This window comes from Chiloscyllium punctatum, chromosome 44, assembly GCF_047496795.1.
Source record: "Chiloscyllium punctatum isolate Juve2018m chromosome 44, sChiPun1.3, whole genome shotgun sequence".
Taxonomy (NCBI): domain Eukaryota; kingdom Metazoa; phylum Chordata; class Chondrichthyes; order Orectolobiformes; family Hemiscylliidae; genus Chiloscyllium; species Chiloscyllium punctatum.
Window position 1 is genome coordinate 50565459 of NC_092782.1, and position 21612 is coordinate 50587070.

General features: G+C 44.7%; 1 protein-coding gene across 8 annotated transcripts in view; it reads left to right on the top strand.

Moving 5' to 3' along the window:
- plxna4 (plexin A4) overlaps positions 1–21612 on the top strand; it is a 632909-nt gene that overhangs the window by 378268 nt on the left and 233029 nt on the right. For all 8 annotated transcript variants that reach the window (XM_072562914.1, XM_072562916.1, XM_072562917.1 and 5 more), the window contains exons 6-7: positions 9829–9952; positions 16699–16852. In XM_072562914.1, coding sequence (XP_072419015.1) covers positions 9829–9952; positions 16699–16852 — 278 coding nt within the window. The remainder of the gene's footprint in view (positions 1–9828; positions 9953–16698; positions 16853–21612) is intronic.

Consider the following 21612-nt stretch of genomic DNA (forward strand, 5'->3'; position numbering starts at 1 on the left):
TCACCCATCTCCGAGATCAGCTTTGGAAAGGGCTCTTTGCTGATGTCAGACTGCAGTCCTGGTGCAGCCAGTACAGCTGCCTGCTGACCCGGTGGGAATACGAGTGATCGGGGCAGAAGGATAGGCTGAGGGCAAGAGGAACCTTTCAGGAGGAGCTGGTGAACTATTGCCCTCCCTCTTGCACATGTGCAAAGAACTGGCAGCACCTCCCATAGCACAAGGGGGGAGGCCATTCATTCCATTGTACTTTGAGTAACTTACAGCACTGGAAGAGGCCATTCAACCCATCAAGTAGTTGCTAGTTTAGTTAATACTGCATGTATTTCCTGGTGAGTAAAAGGACTTTTGATTTTAAAAGCAGGACCCCAGCAGGGACTTGGTTTCTCATACTAACGATGTAATGCTGTACCAATGGAATGAACCAAACCAGCAGATCAATGATTCTTGTTTATGCTCCATATGACCCTACTCCCACGTCTTGCCATATCCTTCTGTTTCTTTCTCCCTTACTTGCTGATCTGCCTCACCCTACTTGTGCATCTTTGTTACAACTGTTCGGTGTGGCAGCAAGTTCCATTTTTTTATCCACACTTTGGGAAATGTTCAAATGAAACACAAATTCTGGATTACTACCCTTCAAATGATCCAAGCACAATCAGCACTGTGTGCGGTGTTACCTGCTCGCATAGCTGCTCTTTTACCCCACATCTGCTCCCTGTGTTTCCTTACTTGGTTTCCAACAGTGGAGTCTTCAATTCCAAACCAGTCCAGAATTGGAGAACACAGGTATCTGTGTGAGGGGGAGTCTCAGAATGAAGAGGGGGGTTCGGTGTAAAGGAATTCATTGTGTGGATGGTTAATATGTGAGGGGAGATCAGAGTGAGTGGGGGTCGGTGTGAGGGGGGTATTGGTGTGAGGGGGTCCTTGTGAGGTGGGGGTCATAGTGTGAGGAGGGTTAGTGTGAGGTGCTGCTCAGTCTGAGGGGGGTATTGCTGTGAAGGGAGGGTTTGGTGTGGGGGAGGTTCAGTGTGAAGGAGTGTCACGTGAGGTGCGGTTCAGTCTGAGGGGATATCGCTGTGACGGGGGATTTGGTGCGGGTGGGTGTTTTTGTGTGGGTGTTGAGGCAATGCCTGGCCACATCCCTTTTGTTTTATAGCAGTGATTATCCGTGTAAGTTCATTCACTTTGTTACACACGAATGTGCTGCGGGACATTGACAGCGTGTTAGTGAATGAATGAGACTGAGGTGGGGAGTGGATGAGGTGGCCCATCAAGTGAGTGGACATTCCAATAAAAGCAAAACACTGCAGATGCTGGAAATCTGAAATAAAACAGGCCTTGCCGGAGAAGTCAGATGATAGACAGCGACTTTGGAGCGAGAAACAGATTTAACGGAGCAACAGTTTTGAGTTTGATACAACTTTTCCTCAGTTCTGAAGAAGAGCCATGTCTGACTTGAAACTCTGCTTCCCTCTCCTCAGATGCTGCCAGACCAGCTGAGTTCCTCCAACAGTATTTCTTTTTACTTCGAGGAGTTGGAGTCAGGTCTGGAGTGAGGACGTCAGGATTGGGTTAGTTGGGTCCAGAGTGAAGTGCGATGGATGCAAGGGTCATCTTCGTGTTAGTGTGGGGTGGGGGTGCGGGGGGTGGTATTTACTGGGGGCTTGTTGAGATGAGCAGGGTCAGGAGGGTAAGAGGGTAATATCCCGGGGCAAAGTCGGAAGTGTCAATGATGGGGTCATTGAGTCTGGCCCTTGAAGGGTCAGAACTGCTATGAGGTTTGGATCGGGGGGCAGAGCGTCAGGTTGAGTCCAGATTGGGGATGAGGAGATGGATGTGTGGGATTGGGGAGAGGTGGAGATAGGCTGGGGAGTGGTCACAGTATGAGGGGGTGGGTCGAGGTAAGGTGAGGGGAGTGAGGTAGGTGTCAGTGTGAGAGGGATTCTCAGTGTGTGGGGAGGTCTCAGTATGAAAGGGGTGTCGGTGTTGGGGGGTACCTTACAGTGTGAAAGGGGAGTTTGTGTGAGGTGGGGTTGAAATTTGTTGGGGGGAGGTCAGGGCGTGAGGGTGTCAGGTTGAGGGAGATCACAGTGTCATGAGGAGTTGGTGTGATGTAGGTATCTGTGTGAGGGGGAGTCTCAGAATGAAGAGGGGGGTTCGGTGTAAAGGAATTCATTGTGTGGGTGGTTAATATGTGAGGGGAGGTCAGAGTGAGTGGGGGTCGGTGTGAGGGGGGTATTGGTGTGAGGGGGTCCTTGTGAGGTGGGGGTCATAGTGTGAGGAGGGTTAGTGTGAGGTGCTGCTCAGTCTGAGAGGGGTATTGCTGTGAGGGGAGGGTTTGGTGTGGGGGAGGTTCAGTGTGAAGGAGTGTCACGTGAGGTGCGGTTCAGTCTGAGGGGATATCGCCGTGACGGGGGATTTGGTGCAGGTGGGTGTTTTTGTGTGAAGGAGGTCAGTGTGGAGGAAGGGTCACATCAGGGCTGAGGTCACCCGGTGAGTTATTTTGTGTCCATTGATAGTGAGGCAGGAGTCGGAGCAGGTTAAAAATTCCTCTATGATTTCTTGGTGAGCTACTGGTATGCATTGGAACCTCCAAAGTCTCTGGCTCTAACTCTTAGGTTGCGGATATTTCCAGAGGGTTCCAGATGCCTGTGAATTGTCTACTGAAGTTTGGAGGATTGAGTAGACTGGGACTATACTCTGGAATTTTGAAGAATGAGGGAGTGGTCTTATCGAAACATATAAGATTAGGAAGGGAATAGAAGCAGAGAGTTTGTTTCCACTGGTGGTTGAAACTAGTACAAGAGGGCATAGCCTCAGAATAAGGGGGAGCAGATTTAGGACTGAATTGAGAAGGAACATCTTCACCCAATGAAGCAGTTGAGGCTACCTCATTGAATATTTTTAAGGCAAAGATAGATAGAGTTTTGGACATAAATGAATTAAGGATTATGTTGAGAGGGCGGGTAAGTGTAGCTGAGTCAACGAAAAGATGTCTCAGGTTCTTGTTGAATGATGGAGCAGGCTCGATGGGTCAGACGGCCTACTCCTCCTGCTCCTAGTTCTTATGACAATTTTTTTCAGTGTACTTCCAGTCTCTGGCTCTTGAGGGTCAGGAAATCATGGGTCAGATGTACCTTTTGTTAAAAAAAAAGTCTCCTTATCTACATCCCCTTGATTTTATGCCAATTATCTTTAATTTGGGCTTGCCGCTGGAAACAAGTTCTCCCTATTGACTCCATCAAAATTCCATAGCTTTATTAAATCTCTCCTTGACCTTGTTGTTCGGAGGAGCACAGTCCTGGATTCTCCCAACCTTTCCATGTAACTGAAGTCCCTTAATCCTGCTTCTTGAGTCGCCAAATTCAAAATGCACAAATATTCATCACGAAAATATTTTGCTCCTTTGTTGCTTTTGCACTCTTCCTGCTCTTGTTTCTATCTCCCTCATTTTTTTTCATTTTCACTTTTCCTTCAGGCATTTATTTTTCATTTCTTCTCTTGTTTTCTCTCTGAATTGACCCTTTCCAACAGCCTGCAATAAAGGAAGGGGTTGCTGAATTAATATTCCGGGTGCTGAATCAGGTGCTTTAATCTGCCACTCTCTGCAGCTAATTCTGCCGTGCTAACATAAATTTTGGGAAATTTATTGTAATCAGCATTATTAATATTCAGTTATTAATGTCATCCGCCATCCAGCAGCGGTGGTTGGAATTATATTTTTTGTGATAAAATATCTTGGGCCAGTGTGGATCACAAGATATGGACGTGACATGTTTTATAGGTGCACTACAGCCAGTCAGGCAGCATCTGAGGAGCAGGAGAGTCAACATTTCAGGCATAAACCCTTCAACAGGAATGTTGGGGGGGGGCTGAAAGATACATAATGGGGTGGGGTGAAACTGGGAGGGAAGGTAGCTGGGAAGGTGATAGGTGGATACAGGTGGGAGGTGATTGTGAGAGTGAGAACGGTGAGAGGAGTTCAAGAGGGCGGTGTCAAGTTGGAGGGTTGCTTAGCCCCCTTCTCCCTCCGCATTCCTGATAAAGGGCTTATGCCCGAAATGTCGACTCTCCTGCTCCTTGGATGTTGCCTGACTTGCTGTGCTTTTCCAGCACCACACTTTTCGGCTTTGACTCTCCAGTATCTGCATTTCTCCTGAATGATAATTTGGCCTTATTACCCACTCTCCTGCCTTTTCTCTGTAATCCTCCATATTTGTTCTTATTAGAATAATCATTTGATTATTCCCCTTCAATGTGTTGCTTGAATCTGCCTCCATCACACTCCCAGGCAGTCCAGTCAGGTCCTAACAACTCACTGGGTAAAAAAAGTTTTTACTCACATTACATTTGCTTCCTTTGCAAATTGCTTAAAATCATATTGTTGAGCCTTTTATGAGTAGACTATTACTTGGCTGAGTGATTGGAGATGCTTATGGAACAGTTATCTCACAGCTAGTTGAATGCGGCATTTTCAAACAGAAGAGGCAAGGGTTAACACCAGTCCCTGGTCTGGTAGAAGGGCATTGTCCCTAACCAGGTGGCTATGTCTTTTCATCCATAGCTGTTTGGGTTGCAATCAGATACAAGTGAAACCGTTGAGGTGGATCTGATGGGCATGTGGGGAATTAAAGGCAGTATGTGAGCGCAGCGTTCAATCAAGATAAGACTCCCTCATGCAGTGATAATGGGAAAGTAGTTTCACCTAAAAGGGCTTTTTGTCTCCCTGATTGTATTGTGAAGATGGGCTAATGCTGGTACAAATGTACTTTTCAACTGCACTCCTGAGAATTTTCAGCCTCGGAATCCTTCTCTTCACACACTGACACTCGTGCAATGGGTCCCTCTGGTTTTGAGCACTTTCAACCTCTGGAGCTGAAGGAACATTTCGCGTTTCCTTCCTCTCTCCTTCCTACTCGGATTCTAAACCCCCCCACCCCCTTCAGAAGTCATCAGCTTCCTGCTTGTGTAATGCTTCATGAGCACAAACATCCATTGCACAGTGATTAATGGAGTGCTCAGAGAGTTCACCAACACAAGTCACTAGCCATTCTTGGAGAATGTAAGGGCAAGTGTGGACTGTTCAGCTCCTTGAGCTTGTTCAGCTATTCAGCAAGACCATAGCTGATCTGTGACCTCATTTCAATCCCTAACCACTTCCATATCCGTTAAAGCATTTATTTAATAAAGATCAATTGATTTCTGATGTCAAGTTCACAAATGCACGAGCATCAGTCACTTTTTGCATCATATGTTGTGTGGGAAGGGGAATTTGGCTCAATTTTTCAATTCCTCACCTTGGGATGTTGACCACAGGAGTGTGGTAGCTGTGTTAAGTTGGGATTGAACTGGGTTTTTTATGCTGATAAATGCTGACTGAATTCAAGGGAATTCAGTTTATTCAGCTGGTAAATGCAGTTGGAAAACAGATCCATCCTGTTCCTGTAGATAAGTCAATTATGATTTGCGATTGAATTTGGGATCTTCCTGATCAAGACTTTGGAATTCGTTTCCTTGCAGATGCTGGAACTTCAAATAATGTAGAAAATGTTGGAACTCCAGAACTGATCGAGCAGCTTCTGTCAAAAGACACAGAGTTACTGGCCCATATCTCCCAATAACTGAGTAATCAGAGACCAGACAATCACTGAATGATGTAAATCCAAATAAATTGGCAGCTCTGACGTTCTGACCATGTGCCAGGTGATGACCATCTTCAATGAGAGAGAATCAAACCATCACCCCTTTGACATTCAGTAGCATTACCATCACTAAAGCAATATCCTGGGTGTTACCATTGACCAGAACCTGAACTGGCTAGAACAGCAGGTCACAAGCTGGGAATACTGCGGCGAGTAATTCACCCTCTGACTGCTCAGAGCTTGTCCATCATCTACTAGGCACATGTTAGGATTGTGATGGAATATTCTACATTTGTCTGGCTGCTTGTAGCTCCAACAACACTCAAGAAGTTTGGCACCATTCAAGACAAAGCAGCCCGCATGATTGGCACCACATCCATTTCCTCCACCACTGACGCTCAGTAGCAGCAGTGTACACGACAGAAATTCACCAAAGATCCTTGGACAGCACCCCTTCTAAACCCACAGCCATGCCATCTAGAAGGACATGGTTGAAAGATACAGGGGAACACCACCACATGCAAGTTCCCCTCCAAGCCACTCACTGTCCTGACTTGGAAATATACCGTTGTTTGTTCACTGTCGCTGGGTCAAAATCCTAGAATTCCCTCCTTCAGGCCATTGTGGGTGTACGTACAGCATGTAGACTGCAGCAGTTCAAGAAGGCAGCTCACCACACCTTCTCAAGTGTAACTAGTGATGGGCATTAACTGGTGTCCCAGCCTGCGATACCCATGTCCCACGACTGAATGAATTTTTAAAAATCAGTAGAAAATTTTAGGACAAAATCTGTTTCAGTAGATATCCCTGATTTTCACATCCTTAGGCCATCCCAAAACATATTGCAGCCATTGATGTACTTTTGAAATGTACTCACTGGTGCAGTGTAGGAAGCTTACTGATTAATTTGTGCACAGCAAGCTCCCGCACAAAGCAATGAGTAATTGACCTCAGTCATAGAAAGAACTTCCTGCCCTACATTAGATATAATCTGTTCTGGCTACCTGAGAGGGCAGCTGGGGGCCTTGGTTTAATGTCTCATCTTAAAAACTGACATCTGTGATGATGTAGCACTCCCTCAGTGATGTACGAGAGACGTTAGTATGGATTTTGTGCTTAATTCTCTCAGGTGGGATTTGAACCCACAACCCTTTGGCTCCTTTTGAATCAATTTTTCAACCTTTTTGAATGTATGACTGAGGATGACTGCATGTAACTCTTGTCGATAATGTCTGCTGCTTGCAAATCCTTGCAGCCAGTTCACCATTAATGGCTACAGGCCATGCTCACATTCCTAACACCATGTCAAAAGTGCCCTGTGGAAAACCATTGTTTTGAGTTTACCCACTGAAAGAGGCCCTTTAGTCCATCGTTCCTACACCAGTCATCATGCACCCATCTATTCCAATAGAGTCGAGTCTACCTATAGAGTATAAGAGTGTGGAGGTGATTTTGAATTTGTATATGAAGCGCTGTTAGAATTCAGTATTGTGTAGAGTTCTAGGTTCCACATTCTATGAAGGATGTGAACACGTTAGACAGAGTACGGAAATAGTTTACAAGGATAAGGAACTTCACGGCTGAGGATAGTCTGAAGGAGTTGGGATTGTTTTCCCTAGAGAGAGAGGAAGGCTGAGAGGAGATATGGTCAAGGTTTCAAAATCCTGAGTGGGTTGGATGGAGTATTCATGGAGAAACTTTTCCTGCTTGTAAAGTTGAATTGAATTAAGAGGCTTTAGATATAAAGAGACGTGTAGAAGAAAGGTGAAGTGAGGGAAATCTTTTTCACTCAGTGTGTAGTTAGGGTATGAAATGGAAATATGGTGGAGGTGGGTGCAATTGAGCCATGCAGAGAATGATTATTTGGATTAAAATAATGTGCAAGAACATGAGATAAAAACAGGGGATTGGCACCATGTAATGATACTCTTTTAATCAGCCAGTACAGGCTTGATGGGTCAAATGGCCGCCTTCTGCATCATAACAATTCAGTATGATTCTGTCTTTCTGTAATCTCATACTCCAGCATTTGGTTAGTAGTTTTGTATCAATGGCGTTGCGAGTGTACGCCTAAATATTTAAATATTGTGTATACTACACTATGTCTCTGTGTACAGCAAGAGTCAGAAACCTTGTGACCTGATCAAAACGAGGTGGGACCCCCAGTCACTGAAGTGGGGTGGTCCATGAAGGAAGCAGCAGTCATCCTTTCCCACCTGGCAGTACAGGCAGATCATAGTAAGTAAGGACATGCAGATCATAGAGTGAGAAAAAAAACTTTAGATAGCTTATGTCACACTAGGCAAGATCAACATTAGCAACATCAGCATTATTTAAAGTGAACGAGTCCATTCATCAGTCTAATGATGGCCAGGAAGCAGCTGCTTCTGAACCTGCTGTGGTGAGTGTTCAAGCTTCTGTATCTCCTGCCAGGTTTCTGCCCCATTCATCAAACACTCCTCCTTCACATCAGAGAGGGCACGAAGTGACCATTAATTGACCACATCAAATTGAGACAAGATCGAGGATGGAGGGAGGTAACCCTCAGAATTGTACGTTCCCTCCTCCATCTACAATCCACCCGCATGAGGCTGTAAAATATCTACATGGTCTTGGTTGTTCCTTTCTCTGGAAACTCTTTCAGCGGTGGGTGGATTGGCTTCAATGGGGCAAAAGGTCTCTTCTGTGCAATAAGACTTATTGAGTCTACAGATCTGCGTAATCTCTGTACTATTCCAATATGGCACTTCTAAACATTCCCTGGTTGAATCACTGCATCACAGGCAGTCCTGCCTTCAGCTGCATGGGTCCTGCACTCTGAAATCACCTCTGTAAACCCCATCTCCTCAAGGTTTCTCTTTCCCTTCATTTAAGCCACTCTTTAATATCTATCTGTGTTCAAACTTTTGACAGCTGGTTTTATTATCTCCCATGTGGCTCAGTTTCAAGCTTCATTTGGTAACAGCCTGTGTTTTACTATGTTAAAGGCGCTGTATTAATGGATGTTAATGTTGTTGAGGAACTCGATAAGTGCTCAAAGGGAGATCTTTCTCTTCATCAAATCCAAAGACTGAATCTTGGCTCATTGAAAAGGAATTTGGTTTGAGGAATGCTTGTTACTTCATAGGGTTTGGGGGCCATGAGTTCTATCTAATTGTTTTTTCTCTCTTTTTTTTCTGTTTGTTTCCCTTTCTGAGATTGTCACAAAAAGGCTAACATTTCTTGCCCGTCTCTATTTGCCCTTGAGCTGAATGGTTTGCTACAGCCAATTCAGAGGGCAGTTAACAGTCAACCACATTACAATGGGTCTGGAGACACATGTAGACCAGACCAGGTAAGGATGGCAGAATTCCTTCCCTAAAGGGCAGCAGTGAACCAGACAATTGATAGTGATGGTGACCAGGAAACTGGGACTGGTATTCAATTCCAGAACTGCTAAGAAGACACAACCATGCCTCCTCTATTTCAGGAGGCTCAGGAAATTTGGCCCTCACCAACCTTTACAGATGCACCACTGAAAGCATACTGTCTAGGTACATAGCAGCCTGGTATGGCAACTGCTCTGCCCAGGACCATAAGAAACTGCAGGAGGTGATCGGCACAGCTCAGATCAATATGGAAGCCAACCTTCTATCCATGGACTCCATTTACACAGCTTGTTGCTGTGAAGAGCTGCCAACAACATCAAAGACCCATTGTGCCTTAGTGATGCTCTACAGCCTCTTCCGTCAGGCAGGAGATACAGAAGCTTGAACACTCACCTCAGCAGGTTCAGTAGCAGCTGCTTCCTGGCCATCATTAGACTGATGAATGGACTCGCTCACTTTAAATAATGCTGATCTTGCTAATGTTGATCTTGCCTAGTGTGACATAAGCTATCTAAATTTCTTTTTCTCACTCTATGATCTGGATGTCCTCTGGATGTCCTTGCTTACTATGATCTGCCTGTACTGCTCATAAACAAAGCTTTTCACTGTACTTAGGTACACATAACAATGAATCGAATAATCAGATTACTCAGAACATTACTCTGGATCTCTGGATTATGAGTCAGTACTGTATCCGTCAGGCCACTGTCATTGCCCCTTGTGTATTATCCAAGGTTTCAGACTGACTGTAAATGGATGGGGCTTAAGCCCATGGTCTGCTGGCTTCCAAACTCAATTCCCTTCATTTTGTGTTGCAGGTGTACGAGGAAAGATAAGTGTAAGCGTTCCACAGAACTCCGAAGGTTTGCGTCTGACATCAAGCAGTGTGTCACTCTCACAGTGAGCCCAAGCAACATCTCTGTGTCACAGTACAGCGTACCGGTGAGTGCCAATGACCCAGCTGTGTTTGAGAGGTGGCTGGGGGTGGGGTTAGGTGGGGGGAGCAGGAAGCCATACCTTCTTAAATATTCTGTTTTCCTTGGTTTCGTCCAAACCATATTTCCTAATAGTACCGTGCAGAGGTTAAAGGCTGATTGTTAGTTTAAGAATGAGAGTGATGTTTCTGTATTAGAGTTGGTTGCAATAAAGATTCATTAGGATGCTGCCTGAGGAATTTGTTTTTTTGTTGGTTATTTGTTCATGGGATGTGGAACCCACTGGCTAGCCAAACTTTCACCACCCATTCCTAATGGCCCAGAGAGCAGTGAAGAGTCAAGCATATTGTTGTGGGTTTGGGATCATATGTAGGTCAGACCAGGCAAGGATGGCAGATTTACTTCTCTGAAGGGCATTAGTGATCTAGATGGACTTTTATGACAATTGACAACAGTCACAATTACTTATTAGATTTTCCCTATCTATTGTGTTGGGATTCAGTTCCAGGTCCTCAGTGTGTCAGCTGTGGGTTCTGGATTACGAATCCAGTGTACACCATCAACTCCAGCAAATACAAATTAAGATGTCATTTATAAAACAGCATTCAAAGCTTCAGGGCATCTTAACGTGATTTACAGCCAGTTAACTGCCTCTTTGAGGTATAATTCATTGTTATGATGCAGAGCAAACAACAGGGAACTTTCATAAACAGCATTATCCGAAATGTGACAATGACCAGATAATCGTTTACCTGGTGGTTGAGCATTCAGTGTTTCTCAGGACATTGGGAATAATTCCCAGGTCCCCTTCTTTCAGTAGTGCCTTAGGATATTTCACATCCACTGTTAGGAACTGGCACTGTCTGTTTTAGCTCCCTCTCATTGTCCTCTTCAATTCTCCATTTTTTCCCTCGCTGCCCCCTCAACCATCTTCTCTTCAAACCCATCACCACATTCACATGCTCCCTCCCCTCACTCTTCTGACCTTCTCTCCTGTCCAGCTTGTCCCACCCTTGCCCTCTCTTCCCCCTTCTTCCCATCAACATCTCACTTTCCTCTTGCCTCTTCCCCCTCCCTTTCTCCCTTTCCTGCCTTCACAACATCCCTTCCTCTTCCACCCATGCCAACATACTCTTGCCTCTCCTCCCCTCTATTTCATCCCCTCACCCTCCGTCCGTCCAGCCTATCACCTCTACCACTTGCTCCTCACTCCTCACCCCTGACCTGTTCACCCCTCATCCCCTTCATCTCTTCCTGTCCAGCTCCTCACTGTCCACTGCTTCCCCATCCCTCTCTTCCGCCCTGTCCTCCACGACCATCTCCTCCTGTACCCACTGGATCCAGCTCCATCTCTTTGGAGAATTGATCTGTCTGAGTTCACCAAAGTTGCTCACTAACCACCATGTCCTGTGCAAATAATCTTCTTGCTGTAGCTACCTGTTTCAGAGCTTAGCAAAACCCTAGCCTGTATGAACATGTCCACTGCAGTATGTCAAATTACCCTTGTTGAAAGCAAACCAATTATTCCCATGTTTCAATTGTAACACTACATATGTTTAAATAGCTGTGTGTTAACATTTGACACTTGGTATTTGGAGACTTCATTTCTTTGCTGTTATCCCGTTTGCCAATATGAAAGAAATCCTGTATTCCCACTGGTACCCTCAGATTCAATTAGACGTGTACAGGTGGTCACATACCTGTAGCACTCTCTCCATTTGGAATAATGGAGACTCTGGGGGCAAGGGGTTTGAGGCTACTTATCTTGGAGAACCGAGAGAATGAGTGGGCCCATTGTGTGGCCATCGAATTCATTGGACCTGATATCAAGCTATATGTAATTTCAGCAGGAAATGGAAAAAGAGAAAGTGTATTATTTTAAAACATAGGTTATGAAATTACACCGTGCCAACTTCCATTTGCTGATAAAAAATGACAGGTTTTGTATTCCAACAGCAAATTATTTTTCAGCTCAGCCTGCCAACATCACTTGCTCTGAAATGTAATTTGGGCCCGAGGAAAAAAAAAAGCATCTCCAATTTGCAGTGGAAATTGCAAGCGACAGGTTATTATTTTGTGGCCTTGAATTCAAGCCACACTTTCTGATTTCAAAAAAATGTCAGGGCACACAAAGGATGTGTGGGGAGTCAGGAAGAGCGGAGTGAAAAAAAAAAGCTCTCTACCTGAGTTTGTCTGTGAGAAAGTTAACCAGCGGTTTTGTATGGGCCTATTTGAAAGGCTTTCGCACTTTAGATGTAACACATCGGAGTGCCACCAGTCCAAAATTGAGAAGGAGTTTTATTTCTACTGCTCCATTGTAAAGCAATCTGAGGATAGTGTGGCTCTGTTTCTAGAAGAACAAGTTGTAAAACTGCTGCCTTTCATATGCTTCATTTTTCCTGTCATTCAAGGACTATTGCTATTTTGCAGTAGTTTTGCCATCAGAATTGGGATCTATGTTGATTTGAGGAGCAGCATGATCATCCTATTGTATCTGTGACCATTGCTGCCTTGGGCTGACCCTGTTGAGAAGGTGAGTAAGGATTAGGTGGAATTGGAATTGGAATTGGGTGTTACAGTGGCTAAAGCATTGATTTATCATGGCTGTGACTTGGACTCCAATCAGCCCACAATGATGAGATGGAAATGTCTGTCAGCTGACTTAGGGTGACCAAACAGTCCAGTTTTTCATCCAGTGCTCTGGCGCCTTTACAATTTCTTTAAAGTAGTTCAAATGTAATGGCTTTCATTTTCCCTTTTCCTTTTTGTCAAATATACTTGTCAGCTCTAATCTGTGAGAAATTCTATCCTTAGTTCCTGTAAACACTCATCACATTGCACTGCATTACAGCACAGCAGACATGTATCCCTCTGTCCGTCTCCTGCTTGACTTTTATCAGGGAGTTCTCACCCCCTTCAGTGTGTTGATGGCTGCGTTGCTAGTTATGCTTTTTATAAGACAGACAGATAAGCAGTGCCAACTCTGGCTAGATCTATTCTGGGAGACGTTCTCCCATGCCCTCCCTCTCACTTTCAATGGCCCCACCTCAGACCTCTGCCATCGGTTGCCTGACACATCCATCAGGACAAAGCTTCACCATTCCGTTACCTTTAAATGTGCTCGAGGTTTTGACTTTGGCAAATCTGGCCACCCTTTCCTGTCTGTGAGGGTCTTCTTTATGTATATAGGTTTAGCCTGTCTTGGTCTCATTCCTTTCTCAGCCATGTATTCGGGTGTCCAGACCGTAAACTTTGAAATTCTCTCTCTGAGACTAGCTGTCTCTCTCTTTCCTCCTTTCAAGAAGCCCTTTGATCAACCTGTGCTTTTAATCAGTGGTTGCTAAGCCTAACCTGTTTGGGCATATTAAAACATACCTCCACAGCCATCCCTTTTCTGAGGCAAGACTTGAACCTGGCCCTTGTGGCCCAGAGGTAGGGACACTATCATTGCACCACCTATTGATCATGTCAGTGGTGATTTATCCTGATATCTCCTTTGTCCAATTGGCTTATTGTCCAATTATGTTTGGCAATGCTCCTTACCTTGTTAAATATGCTCCATAAATTCAAGCTCCTACAGCACACACGTTGTTCCTAATCGATCATCTTAATCAAGTGTTAAGAGGAAAGTGTTTATGAGGAGTGTCGGGTCAACCATGATCTTATTACATGGTGGAGCAGACTCAATGAGCTGAATGGCCTACACCTGCTCTTGTTTCTTGTGGTCTTATTCAGAGGCTACAGCATAACTGGGGTGGAAAATTCTGAAGAAAATACGTCCATCACACACCAGCTATCTTTGACTCATTCATGATGTGAGGGCATCGTTGGCTTATCCAGCTATTATTGCTCATCCCTTGTTTGCCTCGAGGTCTATAAAGAGTCAACCGCACTGCTGTAGGTTTGGAGTCACATGTAGATCAGGCTAAGGACCGCAGAATTCTTCTTGAAAGGACATTGGTGAACCAGATGGTTTTGTTTTGATGATAATCTATCGTGGTTACATGGCCACCATAACATTAGAGTTTTGCTCCAGATATTTCAGTTTCGCCATGTGCCCATGGTGGGATTTGAACCTATGTACTCAGCACATTAACCTCAGTTCTGGATGACTAGCCCAGTGACATAACCACTACACCACCTTCTGAGGTCTGAGGCAAAGTATATTGCTGAGCAATATTAAGGACGATTTGTATTGTATTAGGTTGTGCTGTAATTGGGAGAAATGAGGACTGCAGATGCTGGAGAGTCAGAGCAGAAAAGTGTGGTGCTGGATAAGCACAGCAGGTCAGGCAGCATCCGAGGAGCAGGAGAATCGACATTTCAGGCATAAGCCCTCCTTCACGGATGTGGAGGGGGAAGGGGGCTGAGAGATAAATAGGAGGATGGGGTGGGGGTGGGGGAAAGGTAGTTAGGAAGGTGACAGGTGGATGCAGGTGGGAGGTGATTGTGGTAGGTTGGTACAGAGGGTGGAGTAGATAGATGGGAGTGAAGATAGACCAGTTGGACAGTTCAAGAGGACGGTGCTGAGTTGGAGGTTTGGATCTGGAATGAGGTGGGGGGGAGGGAGATTTGGGAACAAGTGAAGTCAATATTGATGCCATATTGTTGAAGGGTCCCCTAGCGGGAGATGAGGCGTTCTTCCTCCAGGTGTTGGGTGGCTTTGATTTGGGGTAGAGGAGGCCCGGGACTTGCATGTCCATGGGGGAGTAGAATGGGGAGTTGAAGAGATTGGCCACAGGGTGGTGGGGTTGTTGGGTGCGTGTCTCAGAGAGGTTCCCTGAAATGCTCTGCGAGTTGACGTCCTGCCTCCCCGCTGTAGAGGAGACCACATCGAGAGCACCGGCCACAGCAGATGTTGTGGGTGGATGTGCAGGAAAATCTCTGGGAAGGCACTGAAATGGGAAGTGTTTATTTTCCTTAGTGTAAACATTCCTCATTTGATTTACTTTACAAAAAAAAATACTAAGAAGGAAAAGGTATAAATAGTGAGTTTCTAGACCTCTGTTGGGGGAAGGGAGATATGCGTTGGTTGTGGTGACCAGGATTATCGTATCAGTGTCAAAGATTGTTTGTATGTCAGAGATGTCTCTTTAAACCTCGGAACGACGATGTTTCTATGGTTACTCAGTACCCTGCTGCTGGTCCGAACTGGAATGAGGGAACATTTACCTCTGGACGAGTGAGTGGGGGGCATTCCATAAAACCCTATAAAATTCTAACAGGATGAGACAGTCAGTGCAGGAAGGATGTTCCTGATGACCAGGGAGGCGAATAATAGGTGTCACAGTTTAAGGATACAGGCTTTTAGGACTGAGGTAAGGAGAAATATTTTCACCAGAGATTAGATTAGATTACTTACAGTGTGGAAACAGGCCCTTCGGCCCAACAAGTCCACACTGCCCCGCCAAAGCGTAACCCACCCATACATCTACATTTACCCCTTACCTAACACTACGGGCAATGCAGCATGGCCAATTCACCTGACCTGCACATCTTTGGACTGTGGGAGGAAACCGGAGCACCCGGTGGAAACCCACGCAGACACGGGGAGAACGTGCAAACTCCACACAGTCAGTCGCCTGAGGCGGGAATTGAACCCAGGTCTCAGGCACTGTGAGGCAGCAGTGCTAACCACTGTGCCACCGTGAGCCTGTGAAATTCTCTGCCACAGAAAGCTGCTGAGGTCATAAAATTGAATGTTTTCAAGAAGGTGTATGATGTAGTTCTTAGAGCTAAAAGGATTAAAGGGAATGGAAAGAATGTGTGTCTGAGTTGGGTGATCAGAATTGATCATTTTAAAGAATGGAACAGGCTTGAAGGGCCAAATAGCCTACTCATGCTCCTACTTTCTCTGTCTCTATATTTTCCAATTGAACACTGAGATTCTCATTGTTCCCAATTCCTCACTCTTGATTTGACATGTTAAATTCATGTTTGTGTATCTTTCCACACCAGTCATAAGATGTAGGCTCACACTCTCTCTTAGTTCAATTTCAGAGGTTTGAGCACACAATCAACCAGACATCCTGGTGTAGCACTGAGAGACTGTTGTACTGTCCGAGGTGCTGACTTGGTGAGATATTAAACTGAGCCTTTGTCGCTGGATGGCAAATGGTATGCTGGGTGTTCCTGAGACCACATCTGTGGGCTTATTTAAAATGATATAGTTAAATTGGAAGCAGCGTAGAAAAAGTGTTTGTTATGTAAGGGCTTCAAGACCCTGGAGTCACTTTGAGTTGATGACACACAGCTGCATTTCTCTGAGAAAAAATAGGATTGTGTGGGCAGCATTAGAACATTCCAGAAGGAGCACTTTGGAAGATATGTCAGAGTGAGATTCTTGTCAAGAAACAAAGATATGAGCACACAAAGATGGGGTTGCCCATATCTGATGTAACTATAATTCAAAGCCTGGTATATCCATGGTTACCTGTATAGCAGTATTTAATAAGAAATTGTGGAATGAATAGTGTTATTTTGAAGCCGAAGCCTGAAGGTAGTTCTTGACTTTACTTTCTCCTCGATCAGAATGTCTTCAATCATAGCTCATTGTGCAGTATCAAGCCACTCAATAAAAGATATATTGCAATAGAAGATAAAGGTCAGTACATGGAGAAAGCTGGTTGGGGGCAAATAGAAATGCGATTCAGTCAGAAACTGAGAGATTTGTTTGCATTGTCTGTTTGTGTCTATACTAACCAAAAGCTACAAGAATAACTTTTTGACTTTTTGTTTACTGTCTTTTCCCAGCTGGTGCTGGAAGCTCACAATGTTCCTGAACTGTCTGTGGGTGTCAACTGTACATTTGAAGACTTTGCCGAGATGGATGGCCTAGTGATCGGGAACATGATCCAATGCATTTCACCGGCAGAGAAGGAGGTGCCTCGAATCCTGACAGACAAAGGTAAGAATTAGACCCTGAAGAGCGCAGTGTGTTCATTCAGACGTGAGAGGGTAAAGGGCATTGGGAGCTCACTGTGGGAAGAAAATCTCTTGCACTGAGGGGTTTACTAGCTTCAGCTTTGCCTCAAACATGACTCATTACATTTTCTACTCAATTTCTGAAATTGGACATGGTTTTTCATACAAACTTTCAGCACAGAAAGTACCCATCATGCTGAGATATAGTTATCTAACCTGCTCTGCTTTCAGTTTTAAAGTAAAATGATGGTGTTGAATAGTTCATTTTATTAATAGTCTGTGGACCTGGGGGAAGTGATGGCTAGATTATTAGACTGTTACTCCAGAGACCCAGGTAATGTTCTGGGGACATGCATTCAAATCCAACTCAGGCTGAAGTTAGCATTTGAGTTCAATAAAAATCTAGAATTAAGAGTCGAATGTTGATCATGAATTGACTTTTGGGGGAAAAAATACTGCATTTTGGTTCACTGGTGTCCTAAGGGAAGGAAACTTCCACCCTTGCCTGCCCTAGCCTACATGTGACTCCAGACCCACAGCAATGTCATTGACTCTTAACTGCCCTCTAGGATTGGCAATAAATGCTGATTTAGTCAGCAATGCCCTCATCCTGTGAATGAATAAAACAGCAGTGTTAACAACCCTCTGGGTGAAGACGTTCCTTCTCAGTTCTGCTTCCCCTAATCTTGAGGTCATGCCCTCTTGTCCTAGTTTCACCTTTCAGCGGAAACATCCTCTCTACTTCTATTTTATCAACTCCCTTCATAATTTTATATGTTTCTATAAGATCCCCCCTCATTTTTCTGAATTCCAATGAATCTTTGACTCCTCACTCTCCATGGGAGTCTTACCGGAGGATTGGAAGGAGGCAAATGTTCTTCCTCTTTTCAAGAAGGGGAATAGGGAAATCCCTGACAATTACAGACTAGTCAGTCTTGCGTCTATAAAAGAGACCTAAGGGGCAACGTTTTCACTCAGAGGGTGGTGCGTGTATGAAATAAGCTGCCAGAGGAAGTGGTGGGGGCTAGCACAGTTGCAATATTTACAAGGCATCTGGATGGGTATATGAATAGGAAGGGTTTGGAGGAATATGGGCTGGGTGCTGGCAGGTGGGACTAGATTGGGTTGGGATATCTGGTCGGCATGGACAGGTTGGACTGAAGGGTCTGTTTCCATGCTGTACATCTATATGACTCTATAACATTGATTGTCAGGATAAAGCAAATTTCTCAGAACACATCAGTGATGCTGTGGGTGTAACTCTGGGAGTGGGCATCTTTGGAGAGATGCACAGGTCTGCCTGGTGGAAGCCCTACAATTCTCAGAACTGTTTAATAATTTGCCTTTTTAAATTCCTATGATTATGTTGATTGGGAGCTCAATAAACATAACCTGTAATTATAGCCTCTTTGAGAAGACTAGTTACATCATCGTGGGTGCTGAGAGAATGTAATTACAAAGTGGCATGTTTACAACGGGAGGGAAAAAATATTTAAGCAAATGACCCTTCTAAACTTGAGCGTGCAGACTTTTCATGGGAATGCAAAAGTAGGGGGCAAAATGTTTGAGAGAATTTACAATAGATGGAATTGTGTGCATGGACAAAAATGTTCCTTGATCACTTAGCTTGCTTTCTTGGGATTTGATGGTGCATGAAGTATCAGCCAGTGACATTGTGTTGCATATTACTTCTTTGGGAAATGATATTCTGCAGTGCCTACAGCTGCAGTATTTTACCATCAGAGGAGGCTCTGCATCCTTCAGAAGCTGCTGATCTCCATAGATAAACCCACAACAAGACAAGGTGCTTGAAGGAATTTCGTGACATTCAGTGCCGAAGCGATGGTGAACCTAGGAAATTTTTTCATTCTTGAAAGCTCTTTGCTTTCTCCTAAGAACGCTCCTCGTTCCTTTCAGCTGGTTGGCATTTTGAAGGAGACTTGTCCCCGTGATCACTATAACCCGTCAACCACACCTGAGTTCCTCAATGGTCCACATTGCACTGGGTCTCTGAATGACACCCAGCAGTTATTCACATCCAGCATCCACCACCTTCATACTTAAAACCTCTTGACTTTCACTGAGGAGTCATTCTGCGTTGAACGTTATGTTCTGAAAAAAAAACAGCTGCAAACTGAAATTTTTACAAGAAAATTGCACTTAAGACAAATTGCATCCATTAAAATAAATGGGGAGAAAACGAGTACCTGGAGATGCCGTCTCGACAGAAGGACAAGATGTTGAGGAGTAACCTGCATTAAACCTAATAGAAAAATCAATTGCTGCTGAAACTGTGTTTGACAGCTCAAGTGTACACTGATGTGGCTAAGTACTGCTCGGATCAATAAGGTGGTAACTTTGCAAAATTTAAGATTATTTTTGTTGTGCGTAACTCAGTTGGAATCCCTCTGTATCCTTTCAGCTTCGGGGACAAGATAGTCTGAACTCTGAGTAGGTCCCTTGACCCTGGCAAGATAGAAATACTGAGAAGAAGAAAGATTCGATATTGACCCACATAGCCAGCGTTTATCTCTGCCCCCCAGCCTGCATTTTTAAGCTCCAGCTCATTCAGAGAAATTTTCACCTCTCGAAATTGACTGGATTTGTTTGATTTCTGAATTCTATTCTTGTTTCAATTTCTTGCCTATTCTGAATTATCCTCAGTTTCACATTCTTTCAGTTTCCGTGCTTGTGTCTTCTGAACCTTGAATTTCTCATAATCTCCTCACCCCTAACCCCCCCCCCCCGCATGTCTCCTCACCCCTAACCCCCCGCATGCTTCCTCACCCCAACCCCCAACCCCCCACATATCACATACTAACTCCCCCTGTATACTTCATTACCCTTCACCCCACCCCCACATGCCTCATTACCCCCAACCCCCCCTGCATGCTTCCTCACCCCTTTACCCACCCCGCATGTCTCATCACATACTAACTCCCCCGTATACCTCATCACCCTTCACCCCACCCCCACATGCCTCATCACCCCCCAACTCCCCCCTGCATGCCTCCTCACCCCTAACCGCCCGCATGTCTCCTCACCCCCTAACTCCCCCGCATGTCTCCTCACCCCAACCCCCCCGCATGCCTCCTCACCCCAACCCCCCACATATCACATACTAACTCCCCCTGTATACTTCATCACCCTTCACCCCACCCCCACATGCCTTATCACCCCCCAACTCCCCCCGCATGCCTCCTCACCCCCTAATCCCCCCGCATGCTTCCTCACCCCCTTACCCACCCCGCATGTCTCATCACATACTAACTCCCCCATATACCTCATCACCCTTCACTCCACCCCCTGCATTCCTCTTCACCCCCTAACTCCCCCCTGCATGCCTCCTCACCCCTAACCCCCCACATTCCTTTTCACCCCCTAACTCCCCCCTGCATGCCTCCTCTCTCCTTATTCTTACTACTGTGCCTTCTATGCCCTTTCACTAAATATAACTTTGTCTGAAGTTTTATCAATCTCAGGCTTAAAAGCTTTAATTGACTGTCAGAGTTTTGGGGGAGTGAGTTCTAGATTTCCACCAGATTTGGTGAATGAAAATGCTCTTCATGGTTTTACTCTTGAATGGCTCACTGTAATTTTAAGACAATGCCCCTATCTCTCGCGAGAGGAAACAGTCTCTCTGTAATGACCCACTGTGCCAGATGTTCCTGTCGAAAATGTCAGTTTATGTTATAGATGCCAAAGGGAGAGACAGTTGGAACAATGCAAGTTGTTAAAATGTCTTACTAACTGAGATCCGCAGTTTTATAATCAGGTACCATTTGGCACGAGTAGGGCTCTTAAAGGGACAGACTGGTAGTACATAAACATTGACTCTGCTCTGAAGAGGCATTGAAGGAGACCCCGTGCTGTAGACACACGATGATTATCTTCCTCTTTTGACGCCGCCATGATTTGGGTGGCAATTGTGTCAAGAGGCTTTTCTTTCTCTCACAGTTTTGTCCAGGTTTAATCTCGATGTTGTCGAAGGCAAAACCTACACAATCAGCCAGTGTCCTAAAACTGAAATTATGCTTTCAAAATTAATCCTTGATTGTTTTAAACATTCAACTTGAAGTAATTTAGATAACACGACTGAAAAAGCTGGTGCAGAAAAATTTTAGGATACCTTATGGTCCATTTCTTAGTAATTTAAAAACAAAACATTCGAAAGCTTTTAAGTTCTGTCAGTTTGCGCAGATGAACCCAGTTTCATACTTGGAGTATCTATGAATTAAGGCCTTCAAACCCACCACAGTTGTTGATCAGGAATTAGTTTTAAATCTGAGAAAGGTAATTTTTTTGATAGCACAGGATTAAGGGCAAAAGGCAGGTTCGGTAACAGATCAGTCATGATCTCATTGAATTGTTGAACAGGCCAGAGGGGCTGACTGGCCTCTCCTTGTTCCTATTCCTTTGGTATTCAACCTAGGGTGCAGCCAACATTTAGGGTAGTGTTTGTTAAATTTGCGCAAGTGGTCACAGAAACTTGATGCACGTTAAACGTATTTTTCACTTACTTCTGTGGTCATTGTGTGGGTTTTTGTTGTTTTTTTTCGGGTGAACTGCATTGATTAAACCAACACCACTGAACCGATACAATGTCCCTGCACTCCTACTCCCTCGCTACTGTTTGCATTGTCAAAATCAGAATAATTCAAATTGATGTGGTTTCTCAGTGCCGTTTACCACTTCATCATGGTTAATGGGAAAAATAATATTAATTTTCAGGCCTCCCTATCT